The sequence below is a fragment of the Xenia sp. Carnegie-2017 genome, unplaced genomic scaffold (assembly GCF_021976095.1).
Source record: "Xenia sp. Carnegie-2017 unplaced genomic scaffold, XeniaSp_v1 HiC_scaffold_20, whole genome shotgun sequence".
NCBI classification, from domain to species: domain Eukaryota; kingdom Metazoa; phylum Cnidaria; class Anthozoa; order Malacalcyonacea; family Xeniidae; genus Xenia; species Xenia sp. Carnegie-2017.
This window is the reverse complement of record NW_025813483.1, coordinates 16,659,425-16,682,220: the sequence shown is the minus strand read 5'-3', so window position 1 is coordinate 16,682,220 and position 22,796 is coordinate 16,659,425. Positions and strand designations below refer to the sequence as shown.

The 22,796-nt window shown below is 33.1% G+C and overlaps 5 protein-coding genes and 1 long non-coding RNA gene across 6 annotated transcripts; 2 read left to right on the top strand and 4 right to left on the bottom strand.

Annotated features, from left to right (window-relative positions):
* Positions 1-1,694: 1,694 nt before the first annotated feature.
* On the bottom strand, positions 1,695-3,363 carry LOC124441884. The gene is made up of 6 exons (XR_006947023.1): positions 3,235-3,363; positions 2,800-2,824; positions 2,610-2,663; positions 2,452-2,526; positions 2,064-2,186; positions 1,695-1,867 (listed from the first exon to the last, which is right to left on the bottom strand). It is a non-coding gene; the product is annotated as an uncharacterized LOC124441884 (long non-coding RNA).
* Positions 3,364-3,929: 566 nt separating this feature from the next.
* On the top strand, positions 3,930-5,752 carry LOC124441798 (transmembrane protein 26-like). The gene is made up of 5 exons (XM_046992263.1): positions 3,930-4,129; positions 4,372-4,471; positions 4,639-4,828; positions 4,905-5,095; positions 5,302-5,752. Exons 1-5 carry the CDS (start codon positions 3,930-3,932, stop codon positions 5,734-5,736), a joined length of 1,116 nt encoding a protein of 371 aa, XP_046848219.1. The 3' UTR covers positions 5,737-5,752.
* On the bottom strand, positions 5,749-8,076 carry LOC124441797 (carbonic anhydrase 1-like). Its single transcript, XM_046992262.1, has 8 exons — positions 7,968-8,076; positions 7,697-7,787; positions 7,446-7,511; positions 7,013-7,350; positions 6,722-6,814; positions 6,629-6,650; positions 6,325-6,494; positions 5,749-6,182 (listed from the first exon to the last, which is right to left on the bottom strand). The coding sequence occupies exons 2-8, from the start codon at positions 7,752-7,754 to the stop codon at positions 6,081-6,083; spliced, it is 849 nt and encodes a 282-aa protein (XP_046848218.1). The 5' UTR covers positions 7,755-7,787; positions 7,968-8,076; the 3' UTR covers positions 5,749-6,080.
* A 743-nt stretch (positions 8,077-8,819) lies between these two features.
* Positions 8,820-19,081, bottom strand: LOC124442434 (nuclear RNA export factor 1-like). Its single transcript, XM_046992931.1, has 22 exons — positions 18,908-19,081; positions 18,152-18,428; positions 17,924-18,023; positions 17,716-17,799; positions 16,392-16,589; positions 16,108-16,177; positions 15,930-16,018; positions 15,601-15,708; positions 15,334-15,449; positions 15,181-15,217; positions 14,750-14,818; positions 14,568-14,623; positions 13,162-13,222; positions 13,043-13,092; positions 11,688-11,749; positions 10,597-10,712; positions 10,485-10,527; positions 10,182-10,245; positions 10,042-10,099; positions 9,741-9,941; positions 9,396-9,457; positions 8,820-9,232 (listed from the first exon to the last, which is right to left on the bottom strand). The coding sequence occupies exons 1-22, from the start codon at positions 18,990-18,992 to the stop codon at positions 9,118-9,120; spliced, it is 2,121 nt and encodes a 706-aa protein (XP_046848887.1). The 5' UTR covers positions 18,993-19,081; the 3' UTR covers positions 8,820-9,117.
* A 90-nt stretch (positions 19,082-19,171) lies between these two features.
* On the top strand, positions 19,172-20,856 carry LOC124442523 (protein arginine N-methyltransferase 2-like). Its single transcript, XM_046993028.1, has one exon. The coding sequence runs from the start codon at positions 19,280-19,282 to the stop codon at positions 20,573-20,575; it is 1,296 nt and encodes a 431-aa protein (XP_046848984.1). The 5' UTR covers positions 19,172-19,279; the 3' UTR covers positions 20,576-20,856.
* LOC124442525 lies at positions 20,558-22,216 on the bottom strand. Its single transcript, XM_046993029.1, has 3 exons — positions 22,138-22,216; positions 21,917-22,054; positions 20,558-21,080 (listed from the first exon to the last, which is right to left on the bottom strand). The coding sequence occupies exons 1-3, from the start codon at positions 22,180-22,182 to the stop codon at positions 20,946-20,948; spliced, it is 318 nt and encodes a 105-aa protein (XP_046848985.1). The 5' UTR covers positions 22,183-22,216; the 3' UTR covers positions 20,558-20,945.
* Between the last annotated feature and the right edge of the window lie 580 nt (positions 22,217-22,796).

Genomic DNA, 22,796 nt, shown 5'->3' with positions numbered 1-22,796 from the left:
CAAAATGTGGCTAGACCCAGACTTCATGCCACGACTGACAAGTTCCATTGAAAGCCAGCTTTAAATTGCAATTAAAGTGTCATCACCGATATGTTAAAAACTACCTGAAGCGAGAAAAAAAATTTGCTGGTAGGGTTACTTTTAAAAGGTATTGTATGAATTTTTAAACGTTTCTTACCATCATTCGTGAAATTTGTAACAGTATTTTACAATGACGATCAAAGCTACCACTCTGGCCAATGCAACAAACAAAACATGTATATAATGCGTGTTTGGACAGATCACGTGGGAGTAGTTGAATGTCCATGAAATAATCAAAGTCAAATACTTTAACGACTTCTCATCACATAGCCTTCAATGCTTCAAGAATTAAGAATGCAAACATTAAAGTAGAACTAAATTTCAAAGCAGTGGTAGGATATATTTTGCCTTAATCATAAACTATACTATTTAATCATAAACAATACTATTTCAAAAAACTTTTCTTTGGTCACTCACAGCAAAAACAACTGTAAACGCACCATATCTACTGCACTTTTGAAAAGAGATATCAAAGATCAAACCGTCGTGTGAGTCTTACTGTCGGTCCTCACTTTGTCAAATTATGTTGGTGACTAGACACGTTTTTAAACATCATAAACAAGTACAAGAAGGAACATTTACAGCGTTTTTCACGTAAAATTTAAGGAAATTTTATCGAAACTCTGCTGCGCCATGTTTTCTTGCATATTTCACATGTGAATCTTGTTAAGTTGAATTAAGGCGGGAAAACCACAAGGGAAAATGGGAAAACTGAGCACATAAATTAAATCCTCACCACGTTCATTGCAATCCCTGCTATCCCGCTTATCCAGAATAAGAAGGTAGCTTTATCCTGATAGTCGACATTTTAGAAAAGTTTGTGATTAATTCTGGTAAAAAAAGCACTACTATCTTTACAATCATTAAATAAAGGTTAACCAGAAGCTAAAATTACTTTGATGTAATTTTAACAAATGATGCAACGTTAATCCATAAAAAATCAAAACAAAATCCGAAGTAGTATGGAGCACTACGACACACTGTAAATCTCTGGGCTTTCACAAGCAAGGCGTACATATATAGTGAAGTCGGTGAAGTCAAATCACAACTTTAAGCGTAACTTAATTTAAATCATGCAATAAACTGAGCAGAAACTCGGTTTATTTCCATGCGTAAGAATTTCATGTACAAAACGATCTTGATTTTACTGATATGAAAATCGTCAATAAGATAGATGCGAATCTTCCTGAAATGAGGATTGACGCTATATTGCTCTTTTTTTCAATGCTCAGAAAATGAAAGGAAAAGGAATATCTGTGTAATTTGGAAAATTTACATTGATGTGGAATTGATAGGTTGTGTCAAATCCATGTTTTGATGAGACAAGTCCATTTATCTTTCAAAAAGCAATTTTATCCAACTAAAAAATAAATGTGTAAATTTTTATTTTTAGTTCCCTAAGAGAGTCGTAATGTACAACGCATTTGTAAGTCGTAACATCATTTTTTTGATGAGAGGTGAGGTTTGAAATATTGCTTTGAAATTATGGACATCAGTCCCATGACAGCATCTTATCCTGATGGCATGGGTGAACACAATATTTTCCATAATGAAAACCATGTGACTAGCTCAGGGAAAATTTACCAAATGCAATAAAGATCAAAACGAGAATATTAAGGTATATACGTAATATATTGAAAGTATTAATACCATATACAACGTACAAAAGTGAGAGACAGAAACTGTTACAATCATCAAATCATCTGGAAAAAACTTTACAAAACATTTGCATTGAAGTTAGTTCCGTCATTATGATATAATCAACTTCTGAGTGCTGACTTTTGCCCTGAAAAAAATGTTTGTTGGTATGGTGAAAAGAGCAATCATGGAAAATATAGTTTATTTTTCATTTTACTGACATGTTTCCACTTATAATAATGACCATTCAATTTAGCCCTCAATTTCAAATTAGTTCTTGTATTAATGATTAAATAAACTTGATTGTATTCTAATTTCACAAGGTATGATAACATTGTGCATACCATTGCATTCTTGGTTTGAACTACAGGTTTTGAACAGGATCATTTAGAAGATTCAATGGCTGCTGTGATGCTATCAATAATCTTCTTCATCTTTCTGGCACTGTCAACATAACCATCACCATTCTGGTAGAACAAACAGTGAGAAATAAATTACTCCCATAGTTTCTCGGTTTAACTTTATGGGACGCAGCAAACAGTGATTTATATTATGATGCTGGATATCTGGAAAAAATCCATCCAGAAGTATAACATAACAACACATATTTATGTACCTTAAACTATGAATTAATAGCAATATTTTGATGTTTTATGGTTTGACTTCACTCTGTACTTTGTAATGAAGTAATGTGTATATCAAAGGATGTCTAAAATATGAATTTGAACCTACCTTTTTTGAATGAACAAGTTTGCCATTAACAGTCACTTCAAACCACCCAGTAGCCCCTGGCGTACCTTCCCCTGACTGAATAAAGTATATAATATAAGAAAGATATCTGTTGAGGAAAAAAATAAAATTCTATTGGTTAAGTAAATAAGTAAACATACACAAGTAACATCTCTACCAAATTCATCTGCCAGATCTGCAGCCAGCCGACGATACTAACATAAAGATTCAAAAATTACTTTAATATTTGCAACTGTAGATCTTTCAAAAGGCAATCCAGAGAGTTGACAGTAAAACTATCTTCAAAAATAATGTGGATGTAATTGAACAGATATATAGTTCTTAGTTTACCTTTGGTTCATACCCTCAGGCACCACTAAAACGAAAAAATTCACATGAGTTATGTAAATATGACTATTTTATACCGTCAATAATCAAATTCTTAATCAAAATATTATTGTCCAACATAAAACTTTCATTAAGGCCATGGATAGAAAACTTTATAAACAATTCACAATATAAAACCCTTCGCTTATATAAAGGCTGATAAAGTTCTCGCTTTCACACAATTCACAAAAGCTTTCTCACCCAGGAGTTCAGGAGTATTAACTCTTCGTCAAGTGACTTTAAATAACGTTCAAGCTGTTTTATTTTACAGACATAAAATGACTTTCTGAGGAGAAAGTTGGAATAAGTTCAGCTGATAGCTCAGCTCCTCTGGCATTTAATCATTTAAATTGTGAACATTACAGAACACAAATCACTATTAATAAAAGAACTTCATACCAATAAACAACATAGACTTTCACAGGCATGTTCAATGAATGATAGAAAACGACTGCAATACTCCACACAAAACGCTTTGAGTTGCTGCTGAGTTTAAAACTTCGAACTTTTTTCAGAGAGAGTGTCTGCGCAATGCGCAATATGCCAGTGGCCTGTTTATGGATCTTCTCATATCCCAATGTATCACTACATGTACTTACCAGTGGTACTTACCCGTAAATGATCCAATAAACGCATAGGGCGTTTCATAAATTCTGGCGGTTCTTCGGGGGGGGGGGTGTTAAAAAGATAAGAGATTTATAATGAATATAAATTACCTTCCCCATTTCAACAAATGAGAACAAAACTAAGATTTAATAGATAGTTTCTTATCCAAATTAACAATATTATTATAACAGTAATAGTAGAGGCGTCAATTAGAGACAGATGGTTTATAAGAGAGAGGCGTCTAATTAAACTCATGCTCCAAAGCGGGGAGAGGCATTCAATAGATACGAGGCGTTTATGTCATGTGTCTGGATTCATAAATCAAGTATTTGTAATCACAAAACATTGAATAGCCCATATATGTAAATTAAACGATTTATCAATTATTACACAACAAACATTTATATGTAACTATGGAATTACCTGAATGGCTCCTATCATAATCACTCATTGGAACTGCTTAAACCAAGCCTGGATTTTGTTATAAAATGTCTCTGTTCTTTCGTTTATTCTACGCAATTTTCACGAGAGTGTTATTCATCAGTCATGCCCTAATCACGTTCATTGAAGTCAAGGACTTACATGAAATTTCGTTGGGCTATATAACACTGTACTCTACGGGTTTGTTCTTGTTGCTAACAGAAACTATTTACACGTTACTAAAAAGAAAAGGAGTCGAATATAAATAGTAAGATTTATTTTGTTCATTTAACTAATTTTTATTTTCAGTGATAAATTAAAACCGTATTCGTATGACTCGATCATTGCAAAGTTAAGGCTGGTTTACTATGACCACCTTTCAAACACCACACCAGTCATTGTACGTTTGGATTTCTAATACATCTGTTCAACCTAAATCTGTTGGTGTTGACAGACATATTATGAATTATAAATTAATAATCTTGCTGTACATCTTTATCAAAAATATAGTTTCTGGCCAAGTGGTTTGTGTTATCTAGTTACTCTATTACCAATAATCTGGGATGTAGAAATCACAATGCTTTACAATAACGCAGACAAAGAGAAATATGTAAGTCTTTAGAACATTAGATTAAAAAGAATAGCAAACTGGGCAATTTTTTAAGTAAAATAGATGTTCGTTTTTCTTTGAACCGAAGAATGAAAAACACGTTGAAATTTTACTTCATCGACAGTGTGTTGGCATATTTTTTTTGATTGTGGCGGTCGTTTTTGAAGTTAGGGAAATTGTCATTTTTTCTCTCTAAATCTTTAACTTCATTGCAGGAATTTAGTCAAAAATTCTCGGAGTTAGGTTTGATAATCGTTATCATCACAGGGCGTTGGCTTTTACCACGCGGCAAAATAACAAGAGATCAACTATCTGCATTGCTTTTGACGTATGTTGGAACAGCAGCTGATGTCATGGGTATGAAAATCACCATTTAATGTAATCGTGCTTCCTCTTTCTTACAACTCTTCGTTCCCATCCTCCTCCATTGCAGAGTTATTTGAAGTATTTCACAACAAAAGAGAGCTACGACTTAATCACGATCTATATATTGCTGTACTTTGTACATATACCTGGAGCGTGCTTCAATTTGCATTTGTAAGAACAGCGACCGCAGATTCTGTTGCAGACAATGACCCTTTGCAGGAAAGCACGAACGAAGTGAATAATATAAAAGATAGACTGGTGAGTACACAAAGGAATGTTTTGACAGTCGACGCTTTGTTTGGCTAAGCAGGTTGTAACCATGTAATATTTTCAGAAGAATATGCAATAGGTTCAATATTTTAACAGAGATTATTTAGCTACTGTTTGAGCTCTTTTTGTTGTCAAAAAACAGTATTTTCTCATACAAGACTGCAACTTGACAATCACATTTCGACGCCTTTCAGCAAACGAGCCAAAATGCCGCAGTCTCAGATGTAGAAAAAGATCGAAATAAAGTATCGCTAAACCGCTCTATGCCAAAATACCTTCACAAATTGGTCAAAAAATCGCGGGCGCACAATCAGCAGCGACTTCTCGATGCCTTTCGCCTAGATTTTGTTGCAGATGAAGAGATACGTCGAAACAAAATGATTCAGAAATTAAGACATGAGCGACTGTTAGAGCTTCAGAAGGCAAAGAAAAGCCGTTTTCATGGTGACCTTTACAATATTCTTGTCGGTATTTTTATGATGGATGCCCCATTTCTGATATTACGTTTAATCATGATATTTAAATTCCAAGTTACAACAGATCTTCATCTATTGTTTACAGGAAAAAACGCTGTTGGTGTCAGTCTTCTCGTCTATAGATTGTGTATTCTTACTTTTGCTTATAAATAAATCATACACATCTTTACTTGGTCACATCATTGATTCAATTGTTAACTTCACAATAAAGTTGGGAAAAATTTTAGTAAGTTATCAGAAATAAGGAATAACTACGTTTTGCCGTTGATGCTAATTTATACTAAATTGTAATAAAAAAAAACATGCAAAATATGGTGAACATGAAGATAAAATCACGACAATGATATGAACAAGTTAATAGAGAACAAGTACAAAACAGCACATGAAAAATAATATTAGACGTTTGAATGACACACAGTGAAAAGAAAACGTAAAGTACAACTGTGTTATTACCAACGATATGCAAACGACATGAGATAAGGAAAATATTTCTTGTTTCAAATATACAAAGATAAAAATCTACCGTGCAGTTTTTGAACATCACGAAAATTATCACACATCTTTCCGTTGGAACTTTCCAACTGTCGAAATTCGCCAAGCTATAAACAAATGATTTGTAGGGAAAATGGCAGAATATTGCGGGTATCAGACATTGGAGAAATATAAAAAGCAATTATGGAAGGCAAAAACTGAATAATTAGTTGCATAAAAGTTAACATGTCATGTTTTAAGATGTCATACCTGCTGGCTCGTAACAGCAATAGGACTCTTCATCACAAACCATCTCACACTTTCATAACAAGGTGGGGTGGTTATTGAACCTTTGTATGTATAATACGTCAATGTTTTCTCTGTCAATTCAGGCACCAAATATGACAGTCGAATACCGTTCTTTACAGACACTTGCTCACCTTGTAAAAAAATTAGAAACGTTTTCCAATTTTTTATTAGATTAGACCAATGAGTGCTTAGTATAAATTTATTAAAGATATAGTGAGAAACCTGGCACTTTGATTTTCTTTAAATGACTAGTTATGAGCAAGACCTCTGTTAAAGTTCATATCACCCTAAAGAAAAAGAACAAGGCTTTAAAGACGCATTATATTAATTTAAATTCCAAACTAGTCAAAAACTTTACTCCAAGAGGAACAGCAATAATGACAAGGCCATCCATCTTGTTCATCGCACTATCTAAGGTCCTATATTTGTCGTTGTAAAATACCAAATGCATCTAAATCAATAAAAAAGAAGGTAGCGTCATTTTTTGACTCTGATGTCGAACAAATTACTAAATATTGTTTTCTGCAAATATTTGTTTCTATGTTCTCGTTATGTACCAAAAAAAAGACATGAAAGACATCGTCATAGTTAGATATACACGATGTATTTGTTATGAATGATGTCTGATGTTATCAATATAAACACATACTTCACCAGAGGTGGGTACGCCGTCAAACAGGTGTTCTGATCCTGCATGTTCTGTACAGCCAAATCGGAAATAGATTTTCCTCAGGACATAGATGTCTTTGCGATGATTGGGCACATTCATGACTTGGGCCGAAGCAAGTGATGTGTTAACGGTAAATACTGGTGAGTGACCATTATTTTTTAAGTCACCAAAAACTTGACCATTTTCTAACGTAAATTTAATAGAGATCTTTGAGTGACCACGTTTCTTGCGGGTACGATCATGTTTGATGTTAATGGGAGACTGGCGATAGCCCTTACACATCTTTGAGATATTCTTCCATTCCTCTACGCCATAAACTAGAAAGGAAAAAAACAAAATATTACCTTTTCATTCTTACCATTGAAATGAATGTTATCTTAAACATCATGGTGGATATTTGTTTTAAGTTTACCTTGATCGTTTGACGCGCCATATCCCCAAGGAGGAACGTCATCCACATTTTCAAGATCATCTTTACCTTTAGATATAAAAGTAAATGAAACAATACTTGCATAATCTTCAACTATAAACTTTATTCTAGTGATTTGTTCAGTCCATCTTTACTTCACAGATAATGTATTTTGTAGAGATATGTTGTTGAACTGTAAGCTATTGAACTTAGGATCTTTGAAGTTTCAACGTTTTTCGCAATTATCTACACACCTTTTATTTTAGCTAAGACGGAAAAAAAAATGAATAGTGCGATATAGAGACACTGCATTCTGATGAAAGAAAAGATAAAGAAAAATATTTCCTAGAATAAAAAAGTTATAGTTAATAATAACAAAGATAATATAAAAAAGGAACACAATTTTATGCCCCAACTAACATCTTTCCACCAGTTTTTTAACAGAGAATACAAGTCAAAAAATACTAAAGAGCAGGCATATAATCATGCATTTCTGATGAACAACCTTGAAAATTAACAACAAACCTTTTCACAAGTGACAAGATAAAAAATGTTCGACTTTTACAGGATGTTTATATCCGATAAATATATAGTAAAATGTTTAAAATAAAAGGAGACATTCTCTTAACGGACGGCTTCACTTCAGTGATTATGGAAAGAGGAAAGCAGGTATTTGTCTGTATGGACATGGCAGGGATGGATTGCTATCGCAAATTGGGGGGCTCTTATTAATATATTCATGACATGCTGTATTAATATCTTTTGAAATGTCTTGTTATCTACGGATTTATAACATGCATATATGAATAAGAGCCCCCAATTAGCGATAGCAATACATCCCTGGGACATGGACTACGAATCATCTTTTCAGAAAATTCAAAGTACATCTCACCTTCATAGGTTCCTGCCAAAACCTATCTCATAACTCTTAATTTTTTACCACGAGAAAAGCTGCCAAAACACATCTCAATATCCAAGGAGAAGCGTTAATTATGCATTAAAATGTCATTTTGAAATGAAAACAAATTTTACGAGTGCAGAAACATTGGAGATATTTTGACTTTCAATGAATGCCATGTTGGTGGTGATACAAAAGAATATTTTATCAGTGTTATTGTTGGCACTAGCCTACGTGGGCGAGCAACATTGTTTGGTAAATCTCAAGAGAACGGTTGCAGGTCGAGAATTCTAAACAAGAACTTTTCATTCGTCATTAAGTAACTTTCAGTGCTAACAATGGTAACTTCACAATTTTACAGAAAGCATTTAAAGCATTAAAACATTTCTCTAAAAGGAATAATATTTGTAAGAAATGTCATAACTGTACGAATAAAAATCCACAAACAATCATTACCAGTCTGAAAAAGATATAAATGATTTCAGAGAACCGACACAGTTATTTATTCACGTGATTAAGTCATCTTGGTAAGGTATAGACTTTTTCATTTATCTATCATCCAATTGAATGTCAAATTTCTTAAAAAAAAACACGACAACGACCAGTCAATATTGTCAAACTTTAACGTCGTCTGCAATGACAAATTTTATATCTTGGATGACGTGCAAAAGAAACAAAAATTTCTTTTTAGTCAATAAACAGTCAATGATATATTTTCGAAACTGTGGGCAGTGTGGAGAAGGAACATATTCTGAAGGATATCATTAAATGTTTCATTTACGAGTCAGCCTCCAACTTGGTAAATGCTTCTTTGGGTATCTTTGCTTGTGAATGAAGTTTTGTAAAAACTTCTGCTGTTTTGTTAAAGTCCCAGCCATTGTCCGAGAGTGCCCTGGTAAGGAAAAAAACCGACATGAACATAATTAAATTTCTAAAAAAGCTCTTCAAATATAGAGCAAATTAAAGATTTACAAATACTTTTCCACCAAAAACCTGACGTGTTTTTAATAACAACAATTAAAATATAACATATAAATGAACTTGTAAAAACTTACTTATACGACCACTGAAGATTCATGTTTGATTGACTTGAAAATTGTTTCAACATTTCTTGTTGCTAAAAATATATATATTGTAAACTTTGATTAGAAAATGTGAAAAAAGGAAAATAAGTTAGTAGTTTAGTTATAAGCTTTCCTAACACACATTTCTTTAAAATTTTGGACTGTTAGAAAGTGTTTATTTTTCAGAAATATAAGTTTAACCTCTAAAAATCCAAAAGTTACTAAAGTAGTTATGTATATTCATTTATATTCTTGGTTAATTTGGGTGAGCGATTTGGTCATAGAATGGAACAAATGCAACACAACAATACTATACCATTCAATGACTATATGTACCTGAGAACTAAGTCCAGAAATTGAACTCGCCATATTTAATGCGCTAACTGCCAACTGTGAGTTTGTTCCTACTTGTGAACTGGTTATAGTTTGCGGGCCTAGAGAGGCCAGAGGATTCGGCGACGATACAGGAGTGGCGGAGACTGGGAATAAATTTATTGGAGCAGCTACGACACCAAAGCCTGGGGAATTATTAGCATTCTAAAGAGAGCAATTTTAATATTTATGAAGAAAATATTATAATCTATTCTATCCAATCGTGTGACGACGTCATTTTTTAAAAAAATTTAGAGATTTGTACCTTGCGCTGTTCTTGCGTCGGACTTTTTAATGTCAGTTGGTCGTTTATTATTAAAATTCTACAGAATAAAAGTATCTTAGTGTGTTTCTGGCTTTTACATACCATAACACTTGTTTTTATGACATATGACATTTACATACGAGTTGTTTGGTGCAGGAACAGCAATCATAGCGCGAGTGAACGCTCGCAAATCTTCAGATTTTCCTACAAAGACATGAATAGAAAAATGCACATTTATTATGGCCAATAATAGTAATGCAATTTTATCAATGTGTTCAAATTATAGATCTAATAACTATGAGAAGCAAGTGGTTGAATAACGTATTCTTATATACTCCCGTCTAGTGTCTTCATCAGGAGTGATCTGATGTTAAATCTTGATTCCTTATTTGCTCCAATTTACGTAGTATCTTACACAAAGTGATCTCATGTTGAATTCTCACCTTCCTTAAACAGTCCACAGATTGTGAAACCAATGCACGTTTCCTAAAACAGCGCCATCATCATCAACATTTAACATTTAAGGCAAGATCACTGCATTATTACAATATCAACCTTCAATAAACTGACGTCGACTATAAAACTTTCGACGTGGTGTTTTGTCGATGGCAACTCATTAAGAAATGCAACTACAGCAAGTTGCGATGATTTTATAAGGTCGCATCTTCGATCTGAAAAAAAAACATTCAACTTTCCAGACAACAATGAACAATTGTTCTATAGTGAATAATCAATAGAAAAATGCACATTTATTATGGCCAATAATAGTAATGCAATTTTATCAATATATTCAAATTATAGATCTAATAACTATGAGAAGCAAGTGTTTGAATAAGGCATTCTTTTATAGTCTAGTTTAGTGTCTTCATCAATTGTTCTGTAGTGAATAATCAATGCTCTAAAATTTATAATCAACGTTCTACAGTAAATAATCAATATTCCATTGTGAATAATCAATCTTCTACGTTAAATAATCAATGTTCCACAGTCAATAATCAATGTTATATTGTGAATAATCAATGTTCCATAGTGAATAATCAATATTCTATAGTGAATAATCAATATTCTATAGTGAATAATCAATACTCTATAGAGAATAATTATTATTTTATAGTGAGTAATCAATATTCTATAGCGAATAATCAATATTCTATAGTGAATATTCAATATTCTATAGTGAATAATCAATACTCTATAGAGAATAATCAATATTCTATAGTGAATAATCAATATTCTATAGTGAATAATCAATATTCTATAGTGAATAATCAATATTCTATAGTGAATAATCAATATTCTATAGAGAATAATCAATATTCTATAGTGAATAATCAATATTCTATAGAGAATAATCAATATTCTATAGTGAATAATCAATATTCTATAGAGAATAATCAATATTCTATAGTGAATAATCAATATTCTATAGTGAATAATCAATATTCTATAGTGAATAATCAATATTTTATAGTGAATAATCAATATTTTATAGTGAATAATCAATATTCTATAGTGAATAATCAATACTTTATAGTGAATAATCAATGGTGTGATGGTTTCTAAAGGTTAAGCAAACAACTTTGGCTTGAAAAAATTTGTGGATACTAGGACATTATTGTGCTATTTCTCGCGAAAGTTTTTCTTACCAATGTCGTAAAGATATTTCATATTCCTACTGTACTTGCGGTAAACGCTCAGAGAGTTGAAACTAAAAAAATCAAAAAATGATAACTAATGATAGGGAAGGACCCCATGATAATGTTGTATGACCCCATGACAATGTTGTGTGAACCAATGACAATGTTGTGTGAACCAATGACAATGTTGTGTGAACCAATGACAATGTTGTGTGAACCAATGACAATGTTGTGTGAACCAATGACAATGTTGTGTGAACCAATGACAATGTTGTATGACTCCATAACAATGTTATGTAACTCCATGACAATGTTGTGTGACATTAATAACAATACAGAAGGACCCCCAATGAGTACTACACGAGAATGATGGATGATGCATGAGTACTACACGAGAATGATGGATGATGCATGAGTACTACACGAGAATGATGAATGATGCATGAGTACTACACGAGAATGATGAATGATGCATGAGTACTACACGAGAATGATGAATGATGCATGAGTACTACACGAGAATGATGGATGATGCATGAGTACTACACGAGAATGATGGATGATGCATGAGTACTACACGAGAATGATGAATGATGCATGAGTACTACACGAGAATGATGAATGATGCATGAGTACTACACGAGAATGATGAATGAGTACTACACGAGAATGATGAATGATGCATGAGTACTACACGAGAATGATGGATGATGCATGAGTACTACACGAGAATGATGAATGATGCATGAGTACTACACGAGAATGATGGATGATGCATGACTACTACACGAGAATGATGGATGATGCATGAGTACTACACGAGAATGATGGATGATGCATGAGTACTACACGAGAATGATGGATGATGCATGAGTACTACACGAGAATGATGGATGATGCATGAGTACTACACGAGAATGATGGATGATGCATGAGTACTACACGAGAATGATGAATGATGCATGAGTACTACACGAGAATGATGAATGATGCATGAGTACTACACGAGAATGATGGATGATGCATGAGTACTACACGAGAATGATGAATGATGCATGAGTACTACACGAGAATGATGGATGATGCATGAGTACTACACGAGAATGATGGATGATGCATGAGTACTACACGAGAATGATGAATGATGCATGAGTATTACACGAGAATGATGAATGATGCATGAGTACTACACGAGAATGATGGATGATGCATGAGTACTACACGAGAATGATGGATGATGCATGAGTACTACACGAGAATGATGGATGATGCATGAGTACTACAAGAAAACGATGGATGATGCATGAGTACTACACGAGAATGATGAATGATGCGAGGAAAAATGAACAATATGAAAAACTCACGAGCTTCCACGGTCTTTGCTGAAATCGACGACACACATAGAAAAGACAGCCTAGAGAATGATATGAGAATAGTTTATATTCAACATCACACGACATAACACAAAGACTGACTTACTCACCTCATTATCATAAACATTAAGTAAGTTTTTTCTGTCTTCCGAGTCATAAATGGCAAAATACCTAAGGAGCAAGTGTCAAAGAAGAACGAACAAGACTTGCGGAATTTGAGTATTCCTGACACTCCATACATTTTAAAATTAAATAATAAGTGAACAAAAAATTGATTTGGTAAAATTTATATAAGTACAAATTTTAAACCAGATGTTGCATAACTCTTTCAATTTTCGAAGACAAGAAATTAGTTAGAATATCAATTTTTTCGAAGTAAAAACGTGCATTAGTGTCAATGATCACTATAGTAAAGATTTCTTGCAGATTGCATAGGAAAATTATTAATATGAAAATAAAAGATACTATTCTTTCATAACAATTTCACTGATTCAAACAAAAATATGAAAACAAACAAAAAGGACACACAATGTAAACAAAAATAAATATGACAGATAACTGCTAAAATTGCAACTATTAAAAAATTTGTCACGGAGCAAAAAGCAACAATAGTCTTGTCATAATTTTTGATGAAAGAGAGTGATAAAGCAACATTGTTATTTACTCTTCTTTCGCGAGTTGAAACAGGCATCCTGGGATTTCTGGCGTAAACATGCCTCCCTTTTCTGGATATGCCTGACTCGAATGAAATAAATAAATGCTCGTTTTAGTTTGTTATTCTAAACACGTTTCCAACTTAAAGTGGAAACCATTCGGTCCTGTCACGTGACTAAAGAACCAATGTTCTCACGTGATTAATAATTAAGTTGTAAATACAAGGACCACAGATAAAATGAGTAAAGGTGACATCGCAGGTATTTTGATAAAATCACAATGTAGACGTTTAACAGATACAAAAAAATCAACAACAAAAATGACAACATAGAAATGAACAAATAAACAATGAATGTGCAAAACAAAAGACCACAAAAATAATACATTTTCGTTTTTTACTATATATTCATTTTTAGAACATGAAATGCACGTTTTTTAAAGCTTCGATAAATAACATCATTGGAAATAGTAAAAATTTTAATTCGCATAATTTATGTTGCAAGCCAACCAATGTTTAAAAATAGACTAGTATAAAAATTGCCAAATCAATGATCGGAAATAAGGCAAATTTTGAAGAAGAAATTTTTCGGAACTCCGCAAGAGAATGTAAACCCATCAGAGAAATGACAAACTTCGTGGAAATCATAACCATTTTGTCACTTTGATGTTGAATTGTTTGTAATTGATAAGAAGTTACCACGAAATAACTTTTTCCATTCTTTTCATAGGTGAAAAAATTTCACATTGAGAAAAGATAAATCATAAAAATATGACGAATGATGAGAATTTCTGATACAGATGTAAATTGAAACATTTGGTGACAGAATGATGAGTGATGATGGAGTATTTCGTTAAAACTTACTGTTTGATGAAAGGTAATACCAATTTTTTCACATTTTCGTCACGAACAAAACTTCCCTAAAAAGACCAACAATCATCTATTAACAAACAATACTTTACAATATAGGACAATATTTGATGGTTATTATGATAACGGTGAATACAATGACTACGTATAGTGAGCAAACCACTTTTTTTATTTACTTTGATTTCAGGTAAGTTTGATGCTGACGGCACATCAAATCCAATACGAGGAGGTAACTCACACTCGTCCTATGAAAAAAATAACGTAATAAAACTTGAGTCCGGATTATATACACTCTTTTCTCGTCTAGTGTCTTCATTAGGAGTGATCTAATGTTGAATCTTGAGTTCTTATATACTCCAATGTAGTGTCTTCATTAGGAGTGATCTAAAGTTGAATCTTGAGTTCTTATATACTCCAATGTAGTGTCTTCATTAGGAGTGATCTAATGTTGAATCTTGAGTTCTTATATACTCCAATGTAGTGTCTTCATTAGGAGTGATCTAAAGTTGAATCTTGAGTTCTTATATACTCCAATGTAGTGTCTTCATCAGGAGTGATCTGATGTCTTAACCTATACTAAATTGAATGACTGTTGCTTTCCACTTACCAACATTGTTAACTTTGGAAATATACTTGTGACATCACTAAAAACATTCACAAATCACACAAACAAAGATGCTCAGAATCACAGTAATACCTAGTGGACGACAAGGCACACCTCCCCTCTCCCCTAAAATCACAATAAAATACATATGCACACCTTATATATCTGGCTTGACTTCTTGCGTAACCATCACAAAGTGGATTACCATTTAACACCAAACTTTTTAGTTCTTTTAAAGATTTTAACTTTCGCAGTTCGTTGAGATGCCGTATCTAAAAGTTGGGAAAATTTCAAAAATTAATTTCATTTTGAATAGTTGCCACTATTTATCCTTCAATAAACTCACTAATCAAATACAGTAAATCATTACGATGAAGTTTTGAAGAGTTAAATCACACGTAAATAACACCCACAAAATCATACATTGTTTTCTCCGAGATCTAAAGTAACAATTCCTGGAGCCGCTTCATGTAAATCTTTCAAGGAATCCAAACTAAACAGTCTGTTACCTCGAAGATTAATTTTTTTGAGCTAAAAGAAAAAAAAAAGAAAAAGATCACAAGAGTTTTTACAGCAATACCGCTAATACCAGAATTGTCAAATTAGAAGTAAAAAGCGTTTTCGGACAGTTTTGACCTTCAGTACAATGAAACACAACATCATGCAGAGTTCTTTACAACAACTTTAAAATGACTATAAACAATTTTCCAAGTTAATACCTTACGCAGTTTCATCACCAAAACCAAACTCACCTGTTGACAATGTTCCTTGATCAAAGTCACGATCGTTCCAAGTAATCCAAATTTATTTAAAATTCCTTGCATGTCATTCTCTTTAAGAACTACGTAAAAATTACACAAAAATACAAACGTTTAAGAAGGTAACTACAACAGCAGCAATTTTTTATCAAATTCAGAACAATAAACGAACCTCTATCGTTGTAAAAATTACTTAAATCCAAAGTATCTGTACTTGAATCATATCGAGTATCGAGAGAACGCTAAAGTTATGACAAAGTTAAATCTTTTAATTAAAAAGAAATTTTTGTCGTTTGATTACCGAACAAAAAACATAGCAATTTTCTAAAATTTTATGCTCATATATGAAGCAGTTTCACCCTTTTACGCCCGTCCAAACAGAAAACAACATTTTCTGGTAACAGCGCGATGTTTTAATGACAAAACATGAATTGTAATATTGACAATTGAGTTAACCTTCAAGACTTCAGGGTCTATTGACTCTTCACCGTCTGGTTCATCAAGACCAGTTATGTTGGGAGGCTTGCACGGTCTAACGTGTAGAAGCAATTTAGAACCGTCACGAACCATGATGGTACCGCTGATAGAACGTAACGCAGTTGCAGAACGTTGGTCATTAACAAAAAAAATGGCGTTGTCATCGTAGTAATGGAACTAAGGATTGAACACAAACGATAAATATTAGTTTATTATAAACATAAAGCCAATCTTGAATTCCATATTTTGGGAAAATAATTAACATCAAACTCTGTTTTAAATAACATTTCGTGAAATATTTTATCAAATAAAAATACTATAACGTGCATGTGAATAAATATTTTAACGTGCATGGTGAATAAATACTGTAACATGTATGGTGAATAAATATTGTAACATGCATGGTGAATAAATATTGTAACATGTATGGTGAATAAATATTGTAACATGTATGGTGAATAAATATTGTAACATGTATGGTGGTATGGTGAATAAATATTGTAACATGTATGGTGAATAAAATTGTAACATGTATGGTGTAACATGTATGGTGAATATATACTGTAACATGTATGGTGAATAAATACATGTATGGTGAATATAAATGTATGGTGAATATATACTGTAACATGTATGGTGAATAAATATTGTAACATGTATGGTGAATATAAATTGTAACATGTATGGTGAATATAAATTGTAACATGTATGGTGAATAAATATTGTAACATGTATGGTGAATATAAATTGTAACATGCATGGTGAATAAATATTGTAACATGTATGGTGAATAAATATTGTAACATGTATGGTGAATATATACTGTAAAATGTATGGTGAATAAATACTGTAAAATGTATGGTGAATAAATACTGTAAAATGTATGGTGAATAAATACTGTAAAATGTATGGTGAATAAATACTGTAACATGTATGGTGTAAAATGTATGGTGAATAAATACTGTAAAATGTATGGTGAATAAATACTGTAAAATGTATGGTGAATAAATACTGTAAAATGTATGGTGAATAAATACTGTAACATGTATGGTGAATATAAATTGTAACATGTATGGTGAATAAATACATCAAATTCATTAAGATGAAAGTTGTACAACCACCAGTAGTGCTGCCATAATTACAATTAGAAGTACATGCTATAATCTGCAGAAAACAATAAATTTCAAGGGAGCATAATCCGACATATGTTGCAGATATGAATATTTCACCCCCCCCCAGTTGTCATTTGAGCAGCACTAATATAGGAACTAGTGACCAAGTACAACAACATTTCATTAAATACCTTAATAGGTTGAATTGTGACATCACAAGATTTTTGCAATTTGTTCAACAACCATTCTTTGTTATGATTACGACCATATGGAATCTGTTTGGAAAACAAAATTTTTTGAACAATTACGTGTTGTCAAAGCAATGCACTCCCTACACCATTTCACCAATATTTAACACTAAATCAACAGACTAGAGTTTTTTCAGTTAAAGTTACGTACCATTACTCTATTCCATGTTTGATCACATTGATTCCCACTGAATCTTGCATTGTAAAATTTACCTCCAGAATGTTGTCTTACAGGCCTAGAGTAAGGTGTACTATGGAAAAACAAATATAATAATAAGAAATATTTCTCTTTGACAGAAAAAATTCTGACAAACTTAAAAATATATTCAGAGGACTTTACCATCTATTTTGAAAGTCTAACTTAATCGATGTAACTTACTATCTTGACTGTGTCATGCCTCCACCAGACTCCATGTCTACATCACCATCACCATCAAAACTGTTATCTTCTGATGGTGATTCGCTACTTGAATACTGATTGTTGCCACGACCTCGTCCACGTACATGTCCTCTTGATCTACCTCTATTTCTACCTGTGTACCTTCCTCGTCTAGATCCACGCCAATGATCTCTACCACGTCTCAATGATCCACGAGTTTGTTTACCTTCTGATGGTGAAGGTGAATAAGGATCACTCATTCTGTCATCATGCTCATCTACAAACATAAATATATGCCTATGTTGTTGAAAAATTTTGACAAAATGTAAGTGATTTATCCTATAAGTATAGGTATTATACTATCAAGGAATGCACAACAGCACTGCACATTTATACATAAATAAATATCATCTTTTACAAAAATATGTGCAACTATTCCATATTCAGCTAAGCTGCACAGTGGACACATTGTAAAGATAACTTTGATGATAAGAAGATTTATAATCGAATTTCATGCAACATGTTTTAAGTCAAATCTTCCATGGTTATCCTATGTTTATGCATTTTAACTTGTGTACAAAAAGAAAGTGAAGAGCATGTGTAACGAGCTAAGGAAGATTATAGACAGAATTTTATATATGCATGGTAAACAATAACAATTCATACAGGAATGTCGTTTATTGTAACAGCGCACACAACGATTTATATTCGTCATACACTTAACATCATAAAATTTAAATGTAGACTATGTAATACCTCGAAAAGAGCGTCCGCCGTTTCTTGAAGTAGTTATGGACAAGCCAAAACCCTTAAGAGCTTTGTTAAATAATCCGGACGACATTTTCAGATAATGCAATACACTGTTTACAATACAAAATTAACATGAATTTCTGTGAAACATGGACGCCGCGACTTCGTTATTGCAAATTCGCTAAATAGCTGATTATCCCCCAGGCTCCTCGGCTAGCGGCACCCAGCTGGCTTTCAGGGGGGTGAGAGGCTTAAGCATAAGTTGAAGAACTAACAGAGCCTCGCTACAATACAATACTCAAAAAAAGTTAGCGTTTAAAATAATAAAGATTGAATTGACAACAGGCTTAATGAAATGAGCCACGTGCTCATTTATAGATGGAAATATCAACGAAGAGCGAAGATAACGAGACTAGATTAAACGGAGAAGTCGAAGATTTGGAGAGGAATTTTGAGTATTTGGTCGCCATAAGCGACTACGACGCCACGGACGAGAATCAGTTGAGTTTCAAACGTGGTGAACAAATTCGTGTTGTGGAAAGAGTAAACGAATACTGGCTATGGGCACTTATTGACGGTGCATCAGGTTACATACCTTCAAATCACGTTGAAGATCCCGAAAAATTAGAGGAAAAAGAAAAATGGCAAGATGAGGAATATTTTCAAAGCTACTGTCACATGCGTTTGCATTTAGAAATGCTTGGGGACGTCGCTAGAACAATTGCATATCGAAATGCTATTGTAGAAAATGTGTCCTTGGTAAATGGTAAAACTGTTTTAGATGTTGGATGTGGAAGTGGAATATTAAGTATGTTTTGTGCTCGCGATGGTCATGCAAAACGCGTTTATGCAGTAGAAGCTAGCATCTTGGCCGAGCATTTGTATGATGTCTTGAAAGAAAATAACTTGAATGATACAATTTTGGTTGTAAAAGGAAGAATGGAAGAAATTTCACTGCCAGAAAAGGTTGACCTTATAATTTCAGAATGGATGGGAACTTTCCTTCTTTTTGAGTACATGATAGACTCTATTATTTATGCTCGTGACAGATATCTTAAACATGATGGTATAATTTGGCCAACCTGTGCTCAATTGTTCATAGTACCATGCATGCTATCAAAGGTTTATGAAGAGAAGATTGGTGTTTGGAAGCAACAGTATGGTTTCAGTTTTTCTTCTCTTCAGTCTAAGGCCATTCAGGATTTTTTTAGTCGTCCCATTATAGATTATGATTTGGAAGCAGAAAACTGCTTATGTAATGCTCAGTCAATAGTCTATTTCAATATGAAGACATTGCAAGTGGCAGAACTTGAAACTTGGTCCTCTAAGTTTACATTTAACATCAAGAAAACTGGGATTCTTCATGGTTTTGGATCGTGGTTTGACATCCAATTTCATTCAACTGACTTGCAAACAGAAGAAGTTGAAAATGCTTTAAACATGGTGACCCTATCTACAGGTCCTAATGCTCCAAAAACCCACTGGAAAAATGCTATTTTTATGTTCAATGAACCTGTCACAGTTGAAAAAGGTTATACTGTTAAAGGTATGGTCAAAGTTAAAAGAAATGAAGATTTTCGACGTCATATGACAATTTCCTTTGATGTGGGCATTTCAAATAGCTTTGGAGAGTCTGTCAAAAACATTGCTAAAGAATTCAAACTTTGGAGATAAGATTTATTTATAAAGAATTTAGCTAAACAATATGATATTAAATAAGTGATCAAAAACATTGTGTGTTTATCATAATTATATGTATTTTCATGAGTGAAATATATCAATTACTCTACAAAAAATCTCTTACATTAGTATAAAGGCATTGATGTCATTTCTAAAGAGATTCTTCGACCATACTGTAATAGAACCTTTGTCATCATTACAGTGCTGACTATTTTGAGTGCAATTTACTGGCTAATTAAAATTCACAACGCAATACATTTCCAAAAACTTCAAAATGAATGTAGTTATTAATGTTGATAAATAAACAATAATACACAGCAGCACAAATGAATTAATTAATGTAGTAGATAAGTAAGTGTAAGAATCATTTATATTTCTCTAAGGCAGCAACATTTTTGGCAAATGATGTGATTTGTCTGTTTAATTCACTCTTCAATTGACCTTCTGATGCTCGAGGATTCTTCTTTACATACTCTGCAATACTTGAAATTGTTTGTTGCTAAAAAAACATGTTGTAGACTGTGGTTGATGAACTGATTGTTATCAGAGCCTTAGCGTCCACCATTTTTGTTCCAAAAGCCAGTAAATATCAAGCATTAAATGGTGGAAAGACAAATTTTCTAAGACATAAGCAAACAGCGATCCCTGCATTTAGAATTCAGTTGTTTATAGATGTCATAATAATTGAAAAGCATTTATTTAATGCATTAGATGTAATTTATATGCTGTTAATACTGTTTTTGCCATAAGGGAGTGCATATGTTTCTATTCTTCATCGCTTTGATAGGTACTATTATAACACAACCAAAAATCATAGCAAACATTTTTTTGATAATTTATTTCCTATGTAAAAAATGGTTATAATTTGTGCTTTTGGAACAAAAATGGTGGCTAGATGCCCATGTGACCCATTCTACCCAATCACCTTCATCATAATGCAAAATGCAAGGAACAATATGTGTCCTAACTCTTAAAAAACAAGGCTCTGATTGCTATAGATGCAAGTTCATAACCCCCCACACAAATATTATTCACCCCCTCCTCTAGAAAATCATAAAAATAAATAATAGTTGATTCTGACGATTTGTTTATAACTTGGCAATAAGTCAAACATAAAAGGTTGAATGTCAAACATAAAAGGTTGAATGAAAAGGGTTAATTTTAAAAAACAGAAAGAGGTGGGAACATTTCATTGAAATAAACAAAATGTAGTAACACGTCACCACATATTCCATTTTTGAAAGTGCGTCTGAGAATAAGACCACATCATAAATACGTTGCTTTCAAAACCTCGTTTTCGACTTCAAACGCACATAATTCAATCAATAAACACACCCTAAGAATTTCAGCTTCATTCGGAACAGACTTTTCTTTTAATCTTTGATATAATTCGTATCCCGTACGCCCGACAAGATAGCTGTTGTAAAGATTTTTTCCTTCTTCCCCTCCGTTTAAAAAGGCCAACGTAGCTAACTACATAAGTAAAACAAAAATAAGATAAACAAAAAAAAATCCGTTCCTTCTCAAGTACAAATTGAGAGTAAATTTTGTTTTACCTGAGTCAAAAAGTCCGACGTTGTTAATCGCCACTGATCCGCCATTTTACATATAATTGTAGGAAATATTTTAATTTTATTCAAATTCATGCATATTTGAAATTTTGTGTTTTAAATTTGACCGCGCGAACACATAAGTAGGCTTGGGCGAAAGTCAAATTAAAAAAAAGCCTGACCGGGGAAGGTTGCACGAAGCTTGGATAGGGCAACTCAAAATTTTCAAACTTGTATAAAAGATGTTTGTATTTTCGCTACGACAAAGAAATGTTCTAATCTTTTATTTCAGTGAAAAATTTTGCTAATGGATAACGCTGTCCTGGCCTCGTCACCTAATGTAACCGGCTCCAGAGATGTTATTAAGTTGAATGTAGATCGTCCAGGGGACGGGGCGGGTGGCTGAATGGTTAATTGCGTGAGCTGTAAGCCAGACGGCGCGGGTTCAATCCCGGCTCGTGGCACGTTTGGCAATGTGTCTGTAAACCTAGCCCTGGTTGACCAAAGCCATGTGAGGGAAATTTTGTAGAGGAAACTATGTCCTCGGATGGACTGTATCTGCATCTGCAATGTTGCAGCCTTGTCACACTGTGTCACGCTGATATCAGCGTTGTGGTTGCGTGAAGGGTACGAGTGATTGTAGTCTGGTCAGCTGCCTTCACTAT